Source organism: Kogia breviceps, chromosome 9 (genome assembly GCF_026419965.1).
Source record: "Kogia breviceps isolate mKogBre1 chromosome 9, mKogBre1 haplotype 1, whole genome shotgun sequence".
Lineage (NCBI taxonomy): Eukaryota > Metazoa > Chordata > Mammalia > Artiodactyla > Physeteridae > Kogia > Kogia breviceps.
This window is the reverse complement of record NC_081318.1, coordinates 62,436,793-62,455,989: the sequence shown is the minus strand read 5'-3', so window position 1 is coordinate 62,455,989 and position 19,197 is coordinate 62,436,793. Positions and strand designations below refer to the sequence as shown.

Sequence of the window (19,197 nt, the reverse complement as noted above, 5' to 3'; positions counted from 1 at the left end):
GCTTTTGCTTATAAAATAATATGAATTTGCATCTCTCTTTTATATCTGTCAGCTGTAAGAAACACAGAACTCACGAGGATAAATGCTATGAGAAACACTAGAGTTTATGCCTCTTACATGTGGTTATCCCCTTACAAATAAACTCTACTCTCCTCTCCCTGCCTCCTCCTGCCCGGACATGGCAAATAATTCAGAAAACAGGTGTGTGATTTGTTAGAAGAGATACAGATGTCATGGATCATTTTAAACTCCATCACAGATGACTGTAAGAGCTGTGCTTTATGCCTGGGTCTCACTTATTACTTTACCCTGAGGCCCAGGGATCATTTTTCATATTGGTCAGGTCAATAGATGCAGAGTTCCTAAAGAGACTGTGTCCCCCACATGCCATCAGCAGAAGCTAGAGTCATGACCATCAGTGTCAAACCTGCATATGTTACCTTTGTATCCCCCCTTTGATGCACTACATCTAATAAAACTACTAAATTACAGTAGTACCAACAGCATTTTATGTACACATCCAGTTATCCAAATAAGGTCTATCCAGAGGAAGGGGAAGCAAGAACTAGTCACTGAAGTAGAAAGCAACCCGGTTCCTTCTTTCAAAAAAAATTTTAATCATACACACACACACACACACACACACTATGGAGTTGTCATTAAAAGCAGTGGCTCAAGAATTAGACTATCTGGAAGAGAATCTTTCCACCTTGCACTGTTCACTCACATTCTCAGTGCCTCAATTGTTTCATCTATAAAATGGAGTGTTATTAATGATATGACTAGGATGGGCACATTAATATATTAATATTAGTAATACTAATAGTACCTTACTGATGGTACCTATCACCTTACAGGGTTAAGAGAACTAAATGAAAAAAAAAAAAAACCATGTTAAAGTCCTGGCATAGTGCTTGACTCAGGGTATAAACAAGAAGGTAGAAGATTTTATCTTTTGCAGTCATCTCCACACCTTCCCCACTCTCAAGTCAAATCCAAGACACAAAATACTATCTCTGTGTAGGAACCCTTCTTGGGTACCCAGGACAATGCCTTGGAAGGAGGCATATGGTGTCCTACAGGAGATATTCTGAGCAGCATATAGGAAGGGTGCTGTGCTCTCAACCCACTAAATTATTTCATCTAGTACTTCTGGGGAGCTAATGTACTGCCACATACAAGCGCACAGCTAGAATGAACTTCACCAGAGAAAAGCGGCCTGTATCCCCTGTCCAAAGGTCTTTGGACTTTAAAACCCAGTGGGCTGTACATTTTGATTACCTTGTGTGCAAATTTTAAGAGAATTTCAAGTGTTAAAAGAAAAGTAAATAAAAGCAAATACTGTTCACAAATTAATCAATACTTAAAATTAGATCTTAATAAATTGCCCATAGTGCTTGCCACCTGAAATTAAAACATCACAAGAATTCTCATTTCAATTAGGCAGTCTGTTCATTGGGTCTGCCAGTGACTTGTCTCTTCATTTCTATAAACACTTGGGTAGTTGTTGTAAAAATGGCCATTTTCTTTTGTTTTAACCATAATGGTTACTATTCCCATTAAATACATATGGCTTACTGGGCAGCCCTGGGCAAAAGGTACAGCAATCAACCAGCTGCAAGAGGGAAACAAAAGATAGGATTGGTTTTAGGGCAGAGCAGTGTTTCATCCCAGTAACAGCTGTGCTGGGAGCATGGGAACCTGGTCCAGAAACCTTTCCCTCAACTTTTTTTCGTTTACTATTGATTCACCACTGCTATGTGCCACACACCTTTCTAAGCTCTTTGTAACACATTAACTCAGTTAATCCTCAATAACAACTCTGTAGGGTAGGAGGTATTGTTAGCCTCATTTTACAGATTAGGTAATTAAGATCTGAGAGGTTAAAAAGTTTGCCCAAGGTCACAGAATTAAGAAAATACTTTGCCATTCTCTTCCCCTCTTTTCTCCTAATAAGTCTTTTATCAACGCCTTTTCCCTTAAGAATTGAAGTGAGAGATGGGAGAGAGACCAGAGGTGGGTGGGGGCATCCAGGATGAATGAAAAGGGCCTATTTTCTCCCTCCTGTGGCCAGGTCTTCACTGGAGCAAGAAGTCACCCTCTTTCTCATCATTATTCTTCTACTCCTGAATAGAAGAGTACTGAATTCATTGCTGACATTGCACAGGTGCCATGATATTATCCACCTAGTTAGAAGTAGTGGTCTTTGGGAGGATATCAGCCATCTTTTGGCATGTTGATTTGCTGTTAAAACTTCTCATTTTTTTCAGCATTTGTTTAAGGGGGAAAAAATCCATCAGTCTGAGAAACGTGCAAATCCATCTGGCCACATATTAGAGCTCTTCTAACTGTGGAGGATTTCAGTCAAGAATGCAAGGCAGGATTAAACATCTCAGGCCAAATCATTCACTCTTCATGCTTCCACACTCCAGAACATTTCAGCCTGACAGCAGAGCTGCAGATCCAAAAGTGGTAGCTCAGCTCATATGTGCTAGTGCCAGTTCTGCTTTAGTTTGATAATGGCTAGAGATTCTGGCTGCCTCTGGTGCAGCTACTCATAACCAAAAGAAATAAGGTTGAAAATCTAATATGAGGCACTCATCATTCAATTACATATTTCTTGCGAAAGAGGCAAAAACCCTGCCATGTTCTGAAAAATCTCAACATCAATAGCAATTAAGTTTCACTTCAAGAGCAGAGAAATACACTGACTATCCATGAATAACTTCATATGCAATGGTTTGCATCTTTCTCTACATTTCATGCTGTAAGACAATAAATGATGGTGCCGTGGCACAAGAAACTATTGACAAATAACCAGAAAAAATATGTGAGTAAAGGTATTTTATATTTCCAGTTTCAGAGATCATGTAGTCGGTCCTATTACCAACAGCACAGCTGCTCCAACAACAAATCACAACTCATAGTTCAATTCAGTTTTAGAATCAAACCTGGGATTAATTATGGCATTTTCATTGAAAACTTCTCAAACAAAAAGTGTAATGGATCTCATATAATCCGATGCATGTTTTTAAGAGTTTTCCATAAAGTATGGAGCAGTATCCGCAATGTATATAGATGGTTGGTAAATTAAGGCATTGCTTCTCATATAGAGGAGATGTTAACACAATAGTCTAGTGGCCATTTATACAAGAAGAAAAAAATACGAGCATTCTAGAAGTTTACCTAGTAAATTTCGAGTGAAGTTGGGGAAAGGGGGTAGAAGGCTTTGAAAATGTCACTATGGTTTTAGGCTGCATAAAATTCTCAGTCTAAAAGGCAGGAGAAAAAAAAATGCTTCATTCCCCAAATGAAATGCATAGTAAGGAAAAAAAAAAATCCATAGTGGGGCTTACGGCTTGTCTTTGAGACCATAAACTAAGTAACAGATTAAAGAGAAATGCAGTCTTTAATATATGTTTGGAGGGAAAAAATAAAAAGAATGAGGATCTCTCATTTTGCCAAATTTTGTCCACATCAATGAAAAACAAGAAGAGATTTATTTAAATAATTTCACTATACTCAGAAAGACTATTTTTATGAAGTCTGATGCTAAATTAAAACCTCTATCTATTTTCTTATTCAAAAAATGCATATAAAATGTCCAGTGTATTCAATGCCAATAAATATATGGTTGATCATTTTAAACAGAATAATAAAGCAATGTTGGAGGATTTGTGTGTGTGTGTGTGTGTGTGTGTGTGTGTGTGTGTGTGTGTGTGATTTCATGGTGACCCATGGATCTCTTGGTAATCTAGTAAGTCAATAAATTCATCTTTCCTAAAATTTTGATTATGTACTTAGATGTTGCCTTGGATCCTTACGATCAGTTTCAAAACTGGCCAAGTACATAAAAGAAGAAGCAGCCTTATGATTAGCATATCAGTGAACAAAGAAGAACAATAAATTTCCATCACACTGTTAAACTCACTCAAAACAATCAAATACTTCATCAAACCATTTACAACTACCGACTGCACACCAAACCTGATTTTATATTCTCCCTATTTTAAATAGGTGTAATATGTTACAAGGGCTTCACGAGTAAGAGATTGTGAATGTAAAGCAGTCCATTAATTTCATATAAGCTATTTTATATACCTGTGGGCCTCTAATAGCATTCAGCTACAAGGTTACAAGGAGAAGTATCATTTTCTAAAGTTCAGTTGGAGAGGTTGGCATATATATACATCACTGAAATTCCAGCTATCGTGACAGTAGTTCTTCTTCACCAAAATTGCTTTCATTCTATAGCTGAAAATACTGACATAAACAGGACAACAATGTAGTATCAGGTACTAGATTCATATCAAGGAAACGGTACTGTCAAACCCAAGTTGAAATTTCAGGTCCAACAACTTATGAAAACAAAAGAATTCCCTATTATAATTTTCCATGGAATCCTTCAAAGAGTAGAGTACAGATGTATATCCAGTCTTGCTCTTATGTGTGTGTGTGTGTGTGTGTGTGTGTGTGTGTGTGTGTGTGTGTTTAACCTGTACATGAAAAAGGGTCTTCTAAGCCAGGACATTTTCTCCAAGCCTTTCTATTATAATTTTTCTGGCAATAACTTATCTCAGAGAAGGAAATCGGTGCCTTCTTCCTTTTAGTCTATGGCTTTCAGTTTTATTAAAATTCCTGTTGATTTGCAGCATGATGTCTTTGTGTTGGCTCTGGAAGGCCCTGTTACTCTATGTGTAAATGTGCATTGTGACAGGTTAGGGGCAGGGATAGGCAGAAAAATGTAGGGCTTTGCAGCTGTTTCCAGCTAGCTGCTCAACTTCCTACATTATACTGCAACTTTGCCATGTTTAGCCTAGTATATATTTCCAGTGAGTGGCGAGCCTGGCTTTTTTTCCCACTAAGTTAGTACAAGCTAATTAATGTCTTTTTCACTTTATTGGGATCTCTCCTAAAAAAGGCATGACTATGGGGTCTGGTCTCACAGAGACAGTCTTTTAGACTTGAGAAAAGTAAATTAAAGTGACATTTCTGTTAATACCAAAGCAGGCTTATTACTTTAATATAAGCACTTCCTTAATTTTCCTTTCTCAGCATGCTACATAAATATAAATAAAAAGTCCTCCACTGGATTTATGTTACATTTATCTCACGGAGTTTAATTATAAAACCTCTAAAAATGAAGATGGTGGGAGGAAATGATGCCAGTAGATCATACAGTGCTGGTGTTGTGTTGGCTGGCTGTCTCTGCTGGCAAGGAAACAAAGACACTCAGGTAATCACAATGTACCATGAAAGGCTGGGCTCCGAAGAAAAGAAAATTCCAGGGGAGAAGGGTATTATTATTACTTTAGTGGCTGGAAGTCCACAATTTTAAATTTTGTTCGCATCAGTGTTATTATAAATGTTATTATAATTATGATAGTTTTACTGCAATTAAGGAGGAGGAGTTAGGGTTTTTTTTTAAGGGCCACACCCTATCTTCTCTGCAGCATTGATCTGCTGTAATAAGGGAAAGGCTGCCAGATGAAGACCAAGCATTCAGATACACACACACACACACACACGCACGCGCGCGTGGGCACACACACACACACACACACACACACACACACACACACACCCCTCACTTGACCATAAGAACTGTGGCATTTCAGGGAACAGTGAAGACACCTGTACAGGAATACAAGTTTCATCCCAGCAGCTGCCCACCAGGAGCGTCAGGCAACTTCTAGGAGTCAGAAAGGCTGTGCCAGGGCGTGAGGGCTGCCGAACGGAAGAGAAATGGGGAAACGCTGTGCAATATACTCGGCAGGACCCTCAACAGTTCGGCGACTCCAGTGGGTGCAGGTGGGGCCCATTCCCGCTCTTGGAAAACTGCAGCTGACTGGCGCGCGCAGGCTAACGGCCAGCATCTCACCTGGAGCAGGAAGAAGGCCGTTCTCACCGGGGACCTTCGAGAATACCCTGGAGGCGTTATGCCTAAACCTTCCCCTCCCTTCCTATTCAATATTCGACTTCCCTTCACCTCCAGATTCGTTCTCTTCTCTCGGGCTTGCATTTCTCCAAGCTGGCTTCTCACACGGGTTGATGGAGCATTACCTGCCAGACCTCTGCTCCTTTAATACTGCGGGGATTTGCAGAATCGGGAGTCCAGAAAGGACTGGCTCTGACGCTAAGGCGAGAGAAAAGGACGGAACTTCCCAGTCAGCCTTCGCCTTTGACACCGAGAACCCCTAGCGCCAACGCTCGGTACTCTTCGGCTTATTTCTGGACCAAATCAACCGTGTGACCGCCGCCAAGAAGGAACTGCTCGCACTTCAAGTGACCGCAGTGTCTGCTCTAGAGTGCTCGGGGAGGCCCGGGCGGGGGGGGGAGTGTGCAACAGCAGCCGGAGCAAGAGGGCGAGGGGAGGGGAAGAGGAGGAGGAACGACGGTTGTGTATCAGTGTTCGAGGGGGTAGGGTTGGTGGAGTGTTTGTTTTGCTAAGTAAATAAGGAGAAACTGTCCCCCACTCCATCCCGGGTCTAATGATGATAGATCCCATGCTGCTTCGGGCCCCACGCCGGGGAGCCTAACCACGGAAAATAATGAGGCTGCAACCCCATTCGTCTGCATTACGGGCGAGCCAGGCACTTTCGATAGCAAATATATCGATTCCCTTGCACAGGCCGTTGTTTCTCCTGCTCTCCGTGAATAATTACTGCTCCTCTGGAAATTCATAATAATTAGGACTCCGCACCCCACTCCACCCCGCGCTGCTTTTTAAAGGCGCATATCTGGTGGACGACTTGGTGGCTCCAGCCGTGCTCCCTGCAGGTGGGAGATAGGGCAGGAATCATTTTGTTCCCCACTTGGTTTTAGTCTTTCGAGACAGTTGGTTCCCCTCCTACCTCAGTTTCCTTGTCTGTCAAACGAGTCTTTTACAGTGTTAAAGATGCTTGCCGCTCTCTACCTCACAGGATTCGCGTTTCTGTTTGAGAGGAGGGGTAGATTTAACGAACTGTCCGAGGCAATGGGGGCAGGGGAGGAGAAAGTGGAGGAAAAGAAGGATTCACCTCTCCTCAGGACAAACTCTGTGGCGACCACGTGACGCCGCCACTAGGGAGGGGGCGGGGAAAGGGGCGCTAACGAGAGGCTCGGACCACAGGAAACCTTGGGGACCTAGCGATCGGAGCTTAGTGCTCCCGAAAGATTGGGAGGGGGAGGCGGGTGGTTCAGGTCTCGACTGGGCGGCAGCGAGGTGTCTGCGGAAAGCGCGCGCTCTGCTTGCAGAGGGGCCGAGCCCGCACCGCGGCTGGGAGGGAGGCCGGGCCGCGGGCACCACGCGGGGCGGAGCCTGCGGCGCTGTCCGTGGTCCTGAGGAACAGCTGGGTGGGCCCGGCTTGCCCAGCCGCCGGCCTCCGGCCAAGGTCCCATTCACCCTCCGCGCCGCGGCCTTCCTCCGGAGAACCGCTGCTGTCCTGCCGGCTGCCCCAGGAGGATCGAAGCTCGGCGGCGTCCACGAAGAGTTCCCCAGAAGCCACGCTTCTGGTGTGAGGCCTTGGGGTCCAGATGCGAGAGCGCTGCACCTGTGTTTTCATAAACCCGTTGGGACTGCTGGAGGTCACCCGAGGCTAAAAGCAGACACTGGGGAGCGCACCTGTGACGGCGGTGACTCAGGCTGGGAAGCTTCCCCGGGCCCGAACTCCGCGGCTTCGGTCAGAGGGCTGAGTTTCCGAGTCGAGGGTCTGAAGCCTACATCGAAGGAAGTTTCTCGCTTCTAACTGAAGATGACTTGAAATGGCCTTGAAAATCAGTGGGTGGGAAGGGGGTCTGAGAACGAGGGCAGCGTATGTCAGGAGGACGCCCGCTCCCTCCGGTGGGGCGAGGGTGCGCAGCCTCTCTTCGCGCCCCTCGAGCCGCTGCCTCGATCCTTCCCGTCAGAATCCACTAGGGTGGCGGGGACATTGGGCGAGGCCCGGCCAGAGTCAGGTTCGGCAGGGACGAGCAGAGCCCCCACGAGCCAGTTTCTAAGGAAACACTCGGTTTTTACAAGCAGCAATTTGTCTTACTGTGGGAGAAAAACAGCACCAGAAAAGCCTCATGGTTCTCCATTCTCATGCAGATGCAGCGGTGCGCTCCGGCCGCGGCCTGCTTATCCCCCTCCCCATCGCATATCCGGCTGGAACAAGTAAAATACGCTCATTAATTTAAAAGAAGTGGGAGCCGGCGAAGGCTTTTCGCTAGCCGCGGCGGGAGGGGCACGTGCAGCGCGCTCTCTGCTCCCGAGGCCCTACGGCACGCACCATCCCCAGGCCCCAGCTCTGGGCGCCGCCTTGCCTTCCCGAGCCCCCGACCTGATGCCGAGGAACCTTCTATAACAGTGGGACCCCGAGAAGGGGAATTCTCTCCGCCCCACGACCACCCACCCCCCGCCAGCCCCCACCCCCTAAGTAAACAAAACATACTAGGGAAAGCTGTCTACAGAGGAGGCAACCAGGTTTGGAGCCCGCAGCAGAAACTCGGCGAGCTCATTAGAAGTTTAAACAACAGCCAGCAACCCGCGAGGGCAGACAGCAAACTTGGAAAATGCGCCAACGCGCTCCTGGGCGCGCGGAGGGGCTTGAAGAGGCCGCCAATACATATCATCTCAATAAAAAGCCGCTCTTGGACACTGGCATAGCTGGCATAGCAATTGAGAAGGGCGCTCTTTCCTGATCTGCGTTGGCATTTCCTCATGTCGTGTTGACAGAACCAGCTCAGGAAATTGCCGGTAATATTCATCTGGGAAGCACTTTCATTTAAGGTAATTCATTCGACTTCCACAATAAATTGAATGACATCCTTACGGCGGAACCTTTTTATCCTTGATTAAGTGCTTGCCAAGCTTTGGTTCCCACTTTATTGTCACATTCCTTCAAGCGGAGTCGTCAACCTGCCCATCGGCAACAGAAAAATGCGCGCGCGTCGTGTTTACCGAGCTCCGGAAGGGGTTAGTGCTGACTTCGAGAAAAAGAGCTGGTCTGGAGCTTGAGTAGCGGGTAAATCAAGATCGCAACTTCCCGCAAACTGACGGCAGGACTGGCTAGAAGAATGTAGGGGGAGGCGAGGGAGCAGACCCGCCTTGCCACCCAGCTGCTCCTGGAAGTCGCTGACCCGACGGCACCCGGCAGGCCAACTCGCCTACTTCCCTCTACTAATTAAAATGGCGCGGACTGTTAAGGTCTTAGAATGAGATCTGAAGCTCCTAAAGGACGAGGTTGCTTTAAGAGAACTTACCTGAATCGAATCAAACCTAGGCATTTTTTAAAAAAATAAAGAAAGGAAGGAAGGAAGGGAGGGAGGGAGGGAGGGAGGGAGGGAGGAAGGAAGGAAGGAAGGAAGGAAGGAAGGAAGGAAGGAAGGAAGGAAGGAAGGAAGGAAGGAAGGAAGGAAGGAAGAAAAACACGCTTCCTAGCTAGCCACTTGAGAGCAGGCAAACTTTCACAGCTTCCATCAGCTTTCTTTATGGGAGGAAGAGTGCAACAAGGGGGTTATTCTTCATTCTCAGGATTCCCTTTTGACACTTAATATCACTGCGGCGACAGTCAAACTCACTGAGAGCTCTTCAGACCCCGCAATTCCAAGCAAGACTGACAAGTACCTAGGTATTTGAAAACTAGGCGAAACCGGGAAGGCATCCCTTTGCCAATGAGTGGCCCCTTCTCCCCCACCCCCTATAAAAATCAAAGAAGCCCTAGAGAGAAAATTGCTTATTTGAAAAAGCAATATCCAAATGCTTTCATCACTCAAATGCCCTTTTGAAAATATTGTCGTCGGTGGTTATTACCTGGACAATACTGTCAATTTCTGTAGTCTGCAGAAAATCTTCCCCCAGATAGAAAAGTAGGACATTGGGCACCTATCTCAAAAAAAATCAACCAATTTCCCTGCCACCTGATATATTTTTCACCCAGACAACACTTTCATTAAGGAGGAAATAGCCGCCAACAATTCAAAGCCAGATGGAAATCAACTTTACACAAAGAGGAGCCACAAACTTAATGGCTTTCTGGGGAAATACTGCTGAGAAAGTTGGAGCAATTCTAGTTCTCTCCTTCTAATACTGAAAGCTGTTTCCCCAAAAGTATCACTAGAAGGCCCCAGACCAGTATAATCCTCCTGGAAGTGAGTGGAGGTGAGACCCACCCAAGCGCTTTCCACACACCCAGAGAGCTGCTTTCCTGGTCAGTGGGGCGCTGACCATTTCAGGTAAATGCCTGGAATGGTGGCAGCTTCTCTCACAGAGCCCTGGAATAGGTCTTGAGACTGATGAATTCTCATTTTTTGCTGCTGGGGCATAGGCTCCTTTAAAAATCTAGGTTTCATCTTTTATCTGGAAGGCTGATCTTGGGCACAAGAGTCAGGATATTCAGTGGGATTGGGTAACTTACAGTACTGCCTCCAAGAACTGACCTTAATAGAGAACACTGAATCACTGCTCTTAGGTAATGTGCTTTTCTTTTCAGGAATAAGCTGAAATTAATTAAAATGTGCAGTGGTCAGCTGGCTTAATTTTCAAAGAATGGGAAGTACACATACCTAGTCCAAAGGATAGACACTGGTGATCTCTTTCCTGCTACTTTCTCCTTAGCTTCCACATTTCTTAACAGCTACCTTCATAATGAGTGGAAATCACCCAAACGGTCTGGCTTCTAACAGCGTAGAGGGAGTATTCCATGAATATATTAACCATGCTTTAATCTCTATTAAACAATTGGTATGGAATTCATATTTTCATGATACCCTAAATTCGAGGGAATAGATGAATCAAAATGTTAAGCACAAGTTTTAGAAAGAAATTTCCATTTTTGCCCATATCGGCTAAAAAAAGCGACTAGATTATTAGCAAATTAATTTCCTAGCAAAAATAGTGGGAACTAAATTGGAGGACAAGGGGCCTCTTCTCAGAATAGACTGTGGATGTGTGACTTGATCACAGTAGCATCATTCAACGTCTCAGCAGAATCTCTGGACTCAGTTTCTGAGTATCGTTTTTGTTAACATGCCCTGGGAGTGCTCATTTTACTTAATTCTTGACTCTGAAAATTGCCACAGGTGAGCCCCCAAGCAGGACACCTCTGCTTTCTGCTGGGAGGTGCCCTCCCTGTGTGCCCATGCCTGTCCTTCAGCTCATAACTCAACTTAGGACCCTCATTCTTCTGATCCAGAAACCACATTTCCCTAGATTATCCAGTGTGTGCTTCAATTCTGTTAAAATGCTATTATCTGTCACCCCATTATATCATACTGAAAATATCCTGGAATCAATCCAGAACTGACAGGAGAATAAAGATTGCAGGACTTTTTAATTTTTTTAACAAGTATTATTACACTATAAGTTCCTCTCCTGCTGAATTCAGAATTTTAAACCTGCAATTCAATAACATTCAGTAAACAGAAGATTCCCTTGCCTTTATTATTTTTTTAAATGATTTCCCACTCCCCTGCATTTATGGCTGGAGTTAGCCCTGTGGTGATTTTTGAGTATCCTAGCTAACATGCTTCAGGAGGTAACTTTGCAGACACATCTCTAATTAACTTCCCATTGCAGTATTAAAATAAGCTTCTAGTTTGAAACAGGACAGACCCATTTCTCAAAGCACAAAAAGACTCAAAATTCTCAAACTAGAACAGGCATTCAAAGAACCCTGGGCCAAAGAAACATACTTTGAGAACATTCACCTAAATACAGGCTGAGAACTGTGGCTTAAATATGGAGCATTGATCTGCTGGATAGAGAGTTATTTTTCATTTTAAAAATATCTTCTTAAAATTGCGAGTATTTAAGGTATGTCTCTATAAGCAGAAGCCTAAATATTGTTGCATAGGAGATACCTAAACAAATCTTGATCCTGGAACATAATGTGTGATTATTCCTTGGGAAATATAACTGGGATTCGAGGGGCTTAAACAGAAAAGTGATACTGTGGTATCAGCTATGAGGCAACGTACAGAGTGCCCCTGTCACTTAACTTGTGGTGTGAGTCCATAAGGACAAAAAAATTATTCATTTAACTCCTCCCTGGATTGTGGCAATTCAAGGGGAAAAATAAAATAATGGGTCTGCCACCCCTGCCTTTTTGGAGTGTAACTTGAAGCATCTCCTGACAACCTGCAGGCATGTATTACAGTTTCTTGCAAAGGTCTGGGATGTTTTGGGGTGCGGCTCCAAACAAATGATAAATTCAGTTACTGTTTCTGGTATTTAACAAGATAGATGGAGAAAGAAGCTTTGACCACTTCTTGGTCTGTCTCATTGCTCCAGAGATTTAATCAAGGGTTTCTACTTATTTATTTGCCGAAATCCAACCTGTCCTGACTGCCCAATTCACCCTTCTAAATTCATTTCCATGGTAAAAGTCAGCTTCTTGCTCCTCCTGGAAAACAGCTTGGGATCTTGCCGACAAATAACCGTGGGACTGGAATCCCTGGAAATACTGCCTTGGGTCACAGCCACCAGCCCTTTGTTTTTGTGGTGCGTGTGGTTTCTAATCCCCGACACACAAAACAACTTTAGATCGGAGAGGAAAAGAATGGACTTCTAAATCGCCTTCTCTATTTTATTGTTCACATTTTGTATTGTTTTGAGTGAAATTGGAAAAATTGTCTCCTCTCTCTGTATTGCCAAAAGGCATTCAGGTAATGAAGTCTGTAACTAAACGGTAATTGAATCAGCATAATTTTCACACTGAATGGTTTTCAAATGCTCCCAGTTTACAATTAAAGGAGAATTAATGCGCTTGCTGTTGAGAACGCAGCGCATTATAATAAATCCAGCACTGTTGTTGTAATGAGTGGAAAACGGTTTAACTGCCAACAAACACATTTAAAATTTAACACAACGTATTGATTTCACTTCTACTTTTGACAGATTATTTTCCAGACTATCGAAATACTTGTTCCAAGCAATAACTGCACCACAGCCGCGAGCTTCTGCCGTGTGTGAGCACAGTTCAAGGACGTTAAGAACAGTCCTGAGGTTCAGGTCCTGCGTAAAGGTAATGCAGAGGAGAGGGGCAGGAGGGTTTCCATGGTCAAGGGAATCTTTAATATTCTCCCTCTGTAGCTTTCACTTTGGGTCCCTCCCCCTTCTTTCAACAAACAATTTCTGTGTTTCCTCTGGCTAAACTTTCTGCCCTGCTTCTCTAAGCACTCAGTGTCAGCGGGTTTACTGGACACAGGTGGGCAAGAATGATTGAAGGTGAGAGATGGGAAGGACAGTTTTTGCAGTGTGTCTGCGTTCTAGCCGGGGAAGGCACAGACTTCGGTAACGGAGTCAGAAAGGCCCTTCTTTTGGATTGGCTGCCCGGGCTTTCACCTGTTTACCCCAAGGTGTCCTGTAGGCGAGGACACTGACGCGCAGCGCCCTCTGGCGTCCGCAGCTGCCATGGTCAGGCGATAAAGGTGCAAACACACGCAACACTGAGGGTTCTTGGATTCCAGCTGAAACCCGTTTACACACATACCCTTACATTCATATTCACACACACGTATACAAACACATTCATTAGCATATACAGAGTTCACACAACTAGCAGTCCTGCAGTCACAGGCACCAGGGCAACAGCTGGGAAACGCTCTCAACTGCAGGGATGGCAACACTTTTGCTCCAAGGATTGTGGGTTCTGAAGCCCTTGGGGTTGAGACGGCACCGCTAACCCCATTCCCGTTTATTCAACCCATCATGCCGCCCCAGCGTTTCTTGTTCCTAGTCGGAACACACAGAGCCCTCAGTGCGCTCCTGCGGCCCAGAGGTAGGTTATGGGGTTCTGTGCACTGAGCACAACTTCACCAGTAGGATAAGACTGTCCCTGGCCCTCCCTGAAGTCAGACCCGAGAAATTGCGCTCTCGGTCTTGGCTCCGCTTGGTGCCCACAGCTACCAATCCACCACCACCACAATAAAGTGCTTCCCTCAAAGCCCCCCACCCCGCCCACGCAAACCCCAGTTCCAACAGTGGGCAAAGTCCGGACCTCAGAAAACTCGGCTCTGGGAGGACTCGGATGGTAGCTTTTTGCCTTAGTATTTTCTCCCTGGAGACAAGGTCTGCCACTCCCTAATAAGGGGCTCAGCACTGGAACTGGGGTTTGGTTATATGGTGGAAAGGAGAGATTGGGAGGAGTGGGAGGGGGTGCCTCTACATGTTTCCTGAAGCATCTCTGACCCAACTCCATCTGGAAGCTTGTGGGGCTCCTAGATAGTTAAACTTGTCCTGTCTGAACCCTACAAGTGGAACAAAGTTACCTGCACTTCTTTATGTGCCTCATCTCCAAACTGGGGATTAGGTGGGTGGATTTACTTTCAAAGTCGGGGACCTGGGCAGATTCATTGCTTTCCACTCTCCACCTCCATTTCCTTTCATTTAAACTCTGGATGAACTAATAAGAGTTCCCTGTCTTCCACCCCTTCTCTTCGCCTTCTCTTCCTATAAAGCATCCCGTCCAGCTATCTCCTCGGTTTCTGGGTGTCTAGAGAGCCCTAGACGCGGTTTAGAATCACTCGCAGGAGAGGGGATACTGGAGCAGGAAACGAGGGTGGGAACCCCAGAAAAATCCCACAGGGATTGGGAGATCAGTTTGCCAAAGTTGTTCCAACACCGTCGCTAGGAACGTCGCTCTCGCTGAACTGGCGGTCTCACCCTCCTCCCGCGCGCCCCCAGTTGCCTGGCCTTGCGACCAGGGTGTGATTGCGGGGGCGCGGGATTGGCAGCGACTTACCAAGTAGACGGTGGGCTGCAAGAGGAGAAGCACGTACCAGCACGTAGCCTGCATCCTCCCGCGTCTCAAACTTCCTCGGCGGTGCCTTCTCTGAGTCTTTGTTCCTTCAAAAACATAGATCCACCTGACATCCACTTTACAGAGCAAGGAGCGCTCTCAGCAGCCTAGATACAAATGAAATTAGACATCCCATGACCACGCGGGCAAGGTTAGGCTTGGCAGCCAAGCGCGGAAAGGGGGTCGTGGCGGGAGGGATGGACCAAAAAAAAAAACCCGGAGGTGGGGGAGGCAGGAAAAATTGAAAAGCGAGCAAATCCAGCGCCTGAAACCAGCGAGCGCGCCGTCCGCAGGCAGGCGGGCAGGAGGGTTGGAGGATGAGGGGCTCCTTGCGCCCTACGCTGCTCGGGTGCGAGTTCCCGGGAGGTGGAGCCAGGAGGTGGCGGGGCACACAGAGCCGCGTGCAGGCTGGTTCCGAGCCCAAGCGTCTCTGGCAGCGAGACCTGCCCTACTGTTTGATGGCCGGGAGGCTCGGACTAAAGGCGGTGGCTGGTTCTTCGCCAGCCCTGGCAGTGCTCACACACGTACACACCAGCAGAGAAAGGTGGAGAGAGAAAGAGAGAGGGAGAGCGAGCGAGAGATATTGAGCGAGGGGGGCGCGAGAAGAGGAAGGGGTAGGTAGAGCTGACCAGGATTAGGTACCGGGTATCTCCAGGCGTTTGGTGCGATGGGGGTGGGGAAAGTGAATGCAATTTGCATATAGGAAAGCCGGGTTCAATTTACCCATTCGAGCGCCATGCACACACAGAGATACCACGCGCATACACATGTACTACTTTTTTCGAGCGAAGGGGCACAGCCAGTCGCTAACTTCTAGAGTGGAAGCCTGCCCGGGTCTGTGAGGGTCACCCCTCAGGCTCACTCTGTCTCCCAACCAGTGGCCTTCCCCGCTGCCCCACCACCCACCCCAAGGTGTCCCCCATATCGGGACTGTGGAGGAGGAGGGTACGTACCGCACAGGACTGGGGGCGAATCCGGCAAGCAGGGACCGCTCTGCGAAGGCTCCATGGAGGAGCTACTCGGGCCTGGCGTCTCTGGCGTCCCGGACATGCCCTCCCTGGCGCTTCATCTCCATGCTCGGGCGCGGACCGGTCCCGCTGCCTTGTCCAGCCTCGGTAGAGTCCGCGTCCCAGGGCCCGGGTCGCGCTCAGGATTGGTTCCGCGGGAGCCTAGGCTTGGCACAGTTGGATTCACGGTGCAGGAAACTTAAGAGGCAAGAGAGGGAGGGGAGGTAGAGGGGCAAAGCGAGGAAGAGAGAAAGGGAGGGAGAGAGAGAAGGGAGGGTGAGAAGCGAATGCGCCGGGCTACTGCACCGGACAGACCCGGACTGCCCGCGTTGGATCTGGGACGAGCGGTCCGAGGCTCGCTGGTTCCCGAGGCTGCCGAAGGATGGTAGAAATGACTTAAGGGGAGGAGACTGGGCAAGTCCTCAGGACTTGAACTTGAGAGATAAGACACTGGCCTTTCGGAAGAAAACAGCCACACGGCAGGCGCAAGCAGTCCGAGTTTCAGAGGGAGGGGTGGGGTGATCAGAGCCCCGAGGATCCTGGCGCAGCCAGCAGCTGTACCTCTACCGGCGGCACTGAGAAGCCCGAGAGCCACTCCGGAGCGGAGTCGCAGGCTCTATCCGTGGTCCTGCCCGGCCACTGGGGGACGCTCTGGAGTGCGCTGGGGTTCTCGGCGCCGGTGCCGTGGTGCTTTCTCCGTAGGTCCACCTCTCGGCTCGCCTACCTTCGGGCAATTACATCGGCACGTGGGCGAACGATTCCTCAGAGACCAGTTAATACCCCGTGTAAATGGATCCCGCTCCTAGGCTCTCTGCGGGCTGGGCCCAGGGAGAAGTGGCTCCTGGGGTGTCTCTGGTGGCCGCAGTGCACCCTTCCCAAGGGTCGTGAGGAGGACTGCGACCGCCAGAGGAGTGGCGGGAAGCGTGGTGGGGCGGTGCGTAGGGCGGAAACGGGCGCAGGAGGGTGCAGGTCTCCCCAGCCCGCCTTGGGCGCCTACGCGGGGCACCGCGGACCTGTAGCTGGGAGGCCCAAGACCCGGGCGCTGCGGACCGCCAGCCATTCAGCTCGCGACAGCAGAGAGAACTGGGCGACCCTGCGCGCTCGACTCCTAGCCGTGGGCTGGGCAAGGCGGGGGTGCGGCCTGGGAGTGGAGGTGGGGTGATGGGGGATGCTTGCAGCCTTTGCCACCTCCCTCGCTCCTAAAACCTCCTCCTCAGCCAGTATCTCCCAGTCTCCACCTCTTTGCTCTGACTCTCACTGTCTCTGTTTTTCTCAATCTCTCCCTTGCTGTCTCTATCTCTCACTCTCTTTTCTGTATCCTGTCTTTCTTGTACTCCATGCCTGTCCCTCGGCGTCTTTCTACCTCCTTCTGTGTCTCTCAGGACTTCTGACCCTCTTCGTCTCTGTATATCTGTGTCTCTATCTCACCCTCGCCATTCCCTCTCAAACCTTGTACTTGTCTTCTCCCCTTCACCCTGTCCATCACACAACCCACAACCCCCCTATCCGGTGAGATCCCGGGACCAGGCCCTCTCTGCCGGCGGGAAGCCAGCATCTCCTCAACGGGTCCAGACTCAGTCCACAAGTCGGAGCGGACATTTTTCTTCCTTCTACCTCACCTGTTACCTCTCCAAGCCTGCCCTTCGCTAGTGCCTGGCCTGGAATGGTGCACTCTGCGGGATGACAATTCTATATAAGAGTTGGTTTGAAATTTATCTCAGGAGCCCCAGTTAGTGACCATCAAAATAGAATCGTGATTTTTAATGAGTCCTGGGGAGTCCTTTCCTCCAGCATGGTTATTGGATACCTCAGGCTCTAGTGTTTCTGCTCAGGTCAGTCGGGGCCCAGACACAATGTACCCTCTACACAAGAGGTCTCCCCCAACCACATGCTGAGTTCCCCAAGGGAAAGCTGGTAACCCCCACTCCCCAACAGAGCAGTGACAATCAGCAGAACCACCCTTTCCTAGAGCAAATGCAGGAGCCTTGCTGAGACCTTGGCCTGGAATCAGACCTCCAATTTAGATCCCCACTGTAGGACCTGCCAGGCACTTCCAGGCCTACATGCTCCCTTCCAAGCTAAAAATAGCACTTTAAAGAGCAAGCTCTTCTAATCTCCAAAGTTGTACTCTGCCTCTGTGACCTCTTGGAATTCATTGGGGCATATGCAGAGTAAAGCAGTGAAGCACATTTTCTAATTGGGACTCTGAAAATGCACTTTAGAAAAAAATACACATTTATATATAGCATAGTTGCAATGTTATCTTGGCTATCTTCACTTCCCAGGGTTTTTCATGCTCTTAAAAAGTTTCAAGAAGAAAAAAAAAGTACCCATATCTGAGGCTGAGGGTCAAAGTAGGGCAAAGGAAGCTTTGTCTGATTCCACCCTTTGGGATTAAGCAGGCCACCCTAAAATTGATCCCCACTTCTACATTAGCTCCCAGCCCTCCACTGCTGGAATGTGGAGCTGGAGTGAATGCTGCCCACAATGCTGTCCTCCACCCACATGCCCAAGTTCGGTGCCCTCCGAGCTGAACTTGCATCTGAGCTTAGGGAAAAAGGAGAAAGAATCAGGCCAGCTTTGGGATATAACAAGTTCTTTTTCTAAACCTTACTTCAAAAACATTCTCCCTCCAGGGCCATTTAGCCTTAAAAAATTACTGCTTGTGAAACAGAAAGACGATCAAGGACCTTAAAATCTCTGTCTGAATGGGACTGATTATTGAAGAAAAGCACCACAGGCACCTAGTAATGGGAACTGGTCTGACACTTTGTTCTATGACACAGGGTGCCAAAGAGCTTTTTATGGTAATGACCTGAGACCTTCTGCCCTGACATTCAACTCTCATGGATCCTACGAGACCCTTGGCCTGGGATATGAAACAACAGTGGATTGTCATTTTTGTCTCTTTGTAGGATTCTTCATTTCCAATAGTACTCAATCAGAAAAGGACACTAAGCCAAGTAACAATGAAAAACTTATTATTGTTTCTGCTAAACCTCTCCAATTTTAATAACGTAACATTGGTGGAGTGGGGGTAGGGGAAAGAAGGATGGCTGCTTCACTCTCCTTCTTTCCTATCATTTGCTTTAAAAAGAACTAAAAACATTAAAGGCATGATTCTCATACGTTCTTCTGTTTAAAGTAGTACCCTACTCTCAAATGCACTCTTAGAATTCATCCACAATCAGTCTTACCAGGATAGAACAAAAGTGTGATTATCCTTAAGAAGTATAATACTCATGCCATTTTTTTCAGACTTTAGTCATGTTGAGAATCCTTTCAGAAATCACTCTCTAAATTTTGTGTGATGCAACTTAATACACATATAAATTTAGCATGAATTATAACCACAGTAAAACACAGTCCTCTGCCCTTGGCTTTTCCCCAATCTACCTGATCCAATCTGAAATGAATATTAGAAAGCAATA

General features: G+C 47.3%; 1 protein-coding gene across 2 annotated transcripts in view; it reads right to left on the bottom strand.

The window, feature by feature from the left end:
- Positions 1-16,876, bottom strand: part of NXPH1 (neurexophilin 1) — a 290,807-nt gene extending 273,931 nt beyond the window's left edge. Inside the window, exons 1-2 of one of the 2 annotated variants that reach the window (XM_059074426.2) lie at positions 15,713-16,876; positions 14,703-14,866 (exon numbers count right to left, since the gene is read on the bottom strand). In XM_059074426.2, the coding sequence (XP_058930409.1) occupies positions 14,703-14,756 (54 nt within the window). In that variant the 5' untranslated portion in view covers positions 14,757-14,866; positions 15,713-16,876. Of the gene's footprint in view, positions 1-5,989; positions 6,390-14,702; positions 14,867-15,712 lie in introns of those variants that run through there. The other variant, XM_067042569.1, reaches the window with a different exon arrangement.
- Between the last annotated feature and the right edge of the window lie 2,321 nt (positions 16,877-19,197).